The sequence below is a fragment of the Frankliniella occidentalis genome, unplaced genomic scaffold (genome assembly GCF_000697945.3).
Source record: "Frankliniella occidentalis isolate FOCC.00 unplaced genomic scaffold, Focc_3.1 Scaffold259, whole genome shotgun sequence".
NCBI lineage: Eukaryota > Metazoa > Arthropoda > Insecta > Thysanoptera > Thripidae > Frankliniella > Frankliniella occidentalis.
Window position 1 is genome coordinate 189,579 of NW_026267385.1, and position 4,564 is coordinate 194,142.

A 4,564-nucleotide genomic window follows, 5' to 3' on the forward strand; every position below is an offset into this window, starting at 1 on the left:
TTACTAATTAAATACGTTATTGCTCTCTAGAACTAGAGTAGTTGCGACTTTTTGTTCTGAAATTCACGGTCTTGTACGTTGTTGTCGTCCGTCTTTGCTGACACTGACCCTACAAAACCCAGAAGGCGGAATAAAATCGGGGACTAACACTTCTTATGAGTTCCCTTGCGAGATCAGGTAGTTGTTAGGCGAGTGAGTGGCGACGTGGTGATCGCCCTTGCTTTGGACGAGTGCTAAACCGAGCAACCACAGGTGCTCGGCGCTTGAGTCGAGTCCTCGGCGGCCCTGCGCCCTGGCCTGGGCCACCTTCAGGCCAGGCTTAGAGGAGTGTTGAGTGTATATTGTTTGTGGGGCTGGGAGCGCCTGGATGGGGAGTGGCCTAGCGCACAGTAGTGATTGTTGGCCGGTGGGGGGAAGTTGGGACGAACCCCTAACGCACCGCTCCCCCGCGCGTCAAACCTTCTGGTATAGACTGGATCGTCTAAAAATCCCACTTCTTGGACCAACCCCAATTTCTTTGTTACCCCTTCATACCCACTCAGGGGTGGTTGCCAGGAATTGCACCAATCGTTTTGTTGTCCAGAAGTGACAACAATAATCTCTAGCTCACGTCCTTCTTGGGGAACGGACAGACAGACACAAGGGCGATGGCATTAGCCCGTTTATATAATTTAAGCAAAAGAGCGGGCTAAAAAACAGAAAGGAAAACAAAAGCGCGCATCTTCCTGCCGTGACCAGGATTGGAAACTATGTTATTGCGGCCACAACGCGAAGTACTAACCACTATACGATCACGGCTACCAGATCGCACGCTCTGGCACCGCTCTCGGACACCTCGCCATGCGCCGCCAGCACACGACCGACCGACCCACATCCCCCGCCCGAGCCGGAACGCGGCCGCCCCCTCCATCACGATCCAGACGCGCAACACGCCAGTTGGATCGGAGCGCACCTGGTGGCCCCCTTCGGCGCCTGCGCAACAGACTACACAGACGAGTCGGCACCCTCCGCCACCGCCTTTGCCGACTCGGCACACTCGCCGTCACCCGCAGTGCTGATGGTGCTCCGCGCCCCGCCACCGTCCCCTTCGTACGGGCATCTGACACAGCGGCAACCAACCGGTGCAGTCGTGGCCAAGTGGTTAAGGCGATTGAGTAGGAATCAGTTTCCTTCAGGGGGCGAAGGTTCGAGTGCTACCGACTGCGGAACTCTTTTACGTTTTGCGCTCCTGCGGGTCGCAGTGTGCGCCACCACCGTTTCCGAGCAGTTTCCCGTCATTCGTCTACCCGCGTGGCGGGGGGTTGTAGCTCGGACGGTAGAGCGTTTGCTTTGCATGCGAGAGGCACGGACCCCGCACCTCCACGATCTTTTGGGTGAGCCGCACCAACCCTCCGCGACTTGGCATGGCCCGGTGCCGGGCGACGGACGACAGCGGCGGCGGCGGTCCGCTCGCCTCCACTCACTCGCCACGCCTGTCAGTCCTTCTCGTAGTCGCTTGATCGGGTTACGGTCAACGTAGCCCGGCTAGCTCAGTCGCTGCCGCCTGCTCTTGTCGGGAGCGGACGGGTCCAGTCCCAGGCAGCAGGGCTACTGGTTCCGGTTTACTATCGTGCCCCCCTCCACCCCCGCTTCAGCTCTCCAACCTACACTGCTAAATTGATGCATATGATTACAACTTACTCTGAACGTAAACACCCACCTACCTACATCTTCATAGTTAACGAATTGAAAACACTTTTACAGTGGATTTGTACTAGTAATTGAATTTTTAGCTCAATTCTAGATTATTTCAGGAAGACGCAACTTTCGGACTTTTTAGGGTAACACGGTGTAAACAAGCAGACGCTGCCCGGCTGTTTTCGACAATCCACATAGTGACAAGACATACGTTGTTGCATTTTGAATTATTTTGTTCTCTGCTCGAAGTGCACCATGTCCTCCAAAAAATCAAGAATAAAAACTCGAAAATTGTCTGCACTCAACTGCCACACTGTAGCGAGCGAAGAAACCCCTCTTTTTCGATTCCCACCAAATAAAGAACTGTTTGACCTCCCAGGTAACCTGACTTCGTTAGATTCTGTATTATTACTATTTTGATTTGATAAAGCTATTCAGTAATAATTTATGATGCCTTGTAAAATAAAAATATGTCTTATACTACATTTTATTTTTTTGCCTTGCTGTCAACCCCACATCAATCAACTCCAAAATCCGCAAGGACTAGAGGGAGTCAGAGAACTCCTGTTCTTGTGAGTACTTGTACTTAAACTGCTGAAAGTAGAATTAATTTTCTTTAGGTCAAAATGTCATCTTTCATGTTCCTTTCACAGACTCCAGCAGGACAATCCAGAGTTATTGGAGTGTTTTTGGTCACTCCTGCTAGGACCCCAGCTCATCCACTTGTACGGTCACTCTTGGTGTTGTGCCACATTTTTTTTACTTCTCGTGTTACCTTTTTATATTTATTCCTGCTCCTCATGTGCAGGCTGTTCCGGTCACTCTCCTATTGCCACCAACTCCACTAAGCTGTAGGGCCAAAGTGTTTGCAGCTTGGAGCAGTGGTAACACTCCCACTACACCTGCTGGAATGGTGAGTATTTAAAGCACATCATGGAACAAAATCAACAACCTGCCTGAAATTTGTATTTTTCTTGTTCACCAGAACATCCCCTCTGGCTCAGGAGTCCAGAAGGCTGTACAGGCATCCCCAGCTGTGCTAGACAACAAGAAGATGTTGGAGTATGTGACGAATAAACAGGTAATGTCACATGCCATGATTGTTTTAGCTCTGCCTTTTCTCCTGTCATAGAATTCTTTACTGAAGTACACCATTCCTCTTTGCAGGTCCATACGCTCACCCTCCAGCCTTTAAAATCATCTTTGAAGGGCAAAATTGACAAAGTTACTAGTCTGAAGCAAGAGGCTCTTGTTGCTGCTGTCTACTATAATTTAGATTGAAATGATGCTTTTATATTTGTTTCTTTCAAAAATTGACTTTGTTCTATTTTCTTTAATTTAAAAATTGGCGTTTTTGTAATTTTTTCATTTAAAAATTGACTTTGTTGTATTTTTTTTCATTTTAGAATTGGCGGTTTTGTACAGAATACAAAATTTATTAATCACTTTCTTAAAATATAATTGTTTTCTTCATGAGCTAGTTTTGTTGTTCTCATTTTCCATTGATCAGTTTTCACACCTCTGAGCGATTAGCAGTCTTACCAGCAACCAAACGCAAGAAGTAATGCAACCCCACTCTGAACCCACGAAACGCCGGTGAATTTTTTCTTAAGAGGTTGGCAGTACACCGAATCGCTGTTATGACGTCACAAAAATAGTGTGCCCTTAAGGCACGTCCCCGTTACGGACGCTGAAATTTATCGTTTTGTATCTCGCGACCTGAACTTGAAGATTGAAGATGTTGAAGCTCTGCAGCTCGAAGTTGGACTTCCGAAGTTCTTCATCAAGGTGAAGTGCCCTAATACCGTCGCCCAGATCCTGGACAAGAACTTCTATCAATGTAAACATGTGTCTTCGCGCAACCGTGTGTTCGAGGCGAGGGGTAAACCACTCTTAAAAGTAGGTGTACGCGATTAAACTAGCTATATGTACGCCAGACCACGTCTCGCGTAACAGGCTTCGCGATATCTCACGAAACACTGTTACGCTGCGACGCGCCTGGCCCACAAATAGCTACGCTGCTTCGCTCCGCCGGCAACTCCGTTCGGCAGGGGCCGGACCTGCTTGGCCTGCCGGCGGCGATGGTCGAGCCTGCGGCCCGCGGCCCGACCATTTCTGTCACGCAGCAAAATATAAAGAAAACTCTCCCCCCACCCCCAAAAAACGTTTTCTAAGCAGAAGGGCGGGTTGTAGTCGCGGTGCTTCACCGTGTTACATCCCTTTCTTTAGTCTTTGGGGAACTCAAAGATGACGGGTTTAAGCGGGCCGAAGGCCCGCTACATCATTCGATCATGTTCTTCGGGTCGCAGGCCCGACCAGCGTCGCCGGCAGGCCAAGCACGCCCGGCCCGTGCCGAACGGAGTTGCCGTCGGAGCGAAGCGGAGCTGGCAACTTCGTTTGGTGGAAGGGCGGGCCTGCTTGTTACCAGGTCCCTTTCCTGTCTGCTTCATATGCAAAACTCAACAAACGAAGCATTATTTTCATACGCTGAACATTTTTTGCTGTGTGTGCCGCAGTTGGCAGAATACATGCAAGTTATGCCAAACCCCTTCTAAGTTATTGATGTTAGCTTATGGATCCAATAACACACCTATGGAAAGATATATCAGACTAGACCCAGATGAAGTTAAATATATTTCCAGGCATACTCTAAAATAACTCAGAACGTGTCCGTCCGCAATGATTTTGCTATAATTACTAATAGAAAGGAAGCAGCCTGTGAAGTACAACAAAACCAGGAAATACTGTACATGATTTTTTTTAATTTTATTTTTTAGCAATGGAGTGTACACATTTTTTTAATGATGTACCACCATAAAATAAGCCCACTCTTCTGCTTAGAAGAAAATTTTGAACCGACGGCATACTTCTCAGACAAAAGGGGTAG

At 48.4% G+C, this 4,564-nt stretch overlaps 2 protein-coding genes across 2 annotated transcripts in view; both read left to right on the forward strand.

Moving 5' to 3' along the window:
- LOC127750780 (uncharacterized) overlaps positions 1-4,564 on the forward strand; it is a 40,474-nt gene that overhangs the window by 23,679 nt on the left and 12,231 nt on the right. The window lies entirely within an intron of this gene.
- LOC127750783 (uncharacterized) lies at positions 1,815-3,081 on the forward strand. The gene is made up of 6 exons (XM_052273269.1): positions 1,815-2,055; positions 2,175-2,249; positions 2,331-2,402; positions 2,486-2,590; positions 2,663-2,758; positions 2,845-3,081. Exons 1-6 carry the CDS (start codon positions 1,933-1,935, stop codon positions 2,956-2,958), a joined length of 585 nt encoding a protein of 194 aa, XP_052129229.1. The 5' UTR covers positions 1,815-1,932; the 3' UTR covers positions 2,959-3,081.

Excerpts from the sequence above, each read along its gene's own strand:
- LOC127750783 (XM_052273269.1), top strand. The coding sequence starts at position 1,933 with ATGTCCTCCAAAAAATCAAGAATAAAAACTCGAAAATTGTCTGCACTC. Across the intron at positions 2,250-2,330 it reads GTCAGAGAACTCCTGTTCTT|ACTCCAGCAGGACAATCCAG; the intron begins GTGAGTACTTGT and ends TTCCTTTCACAG. Across the intron at positions 2,759-2,844 it reads AGTATGTGACGAATAAACAG|GTCCATACGCTCACCCTCCA; the intron begins GTAATGTCACAT and ends TCCTCTTTGCAG.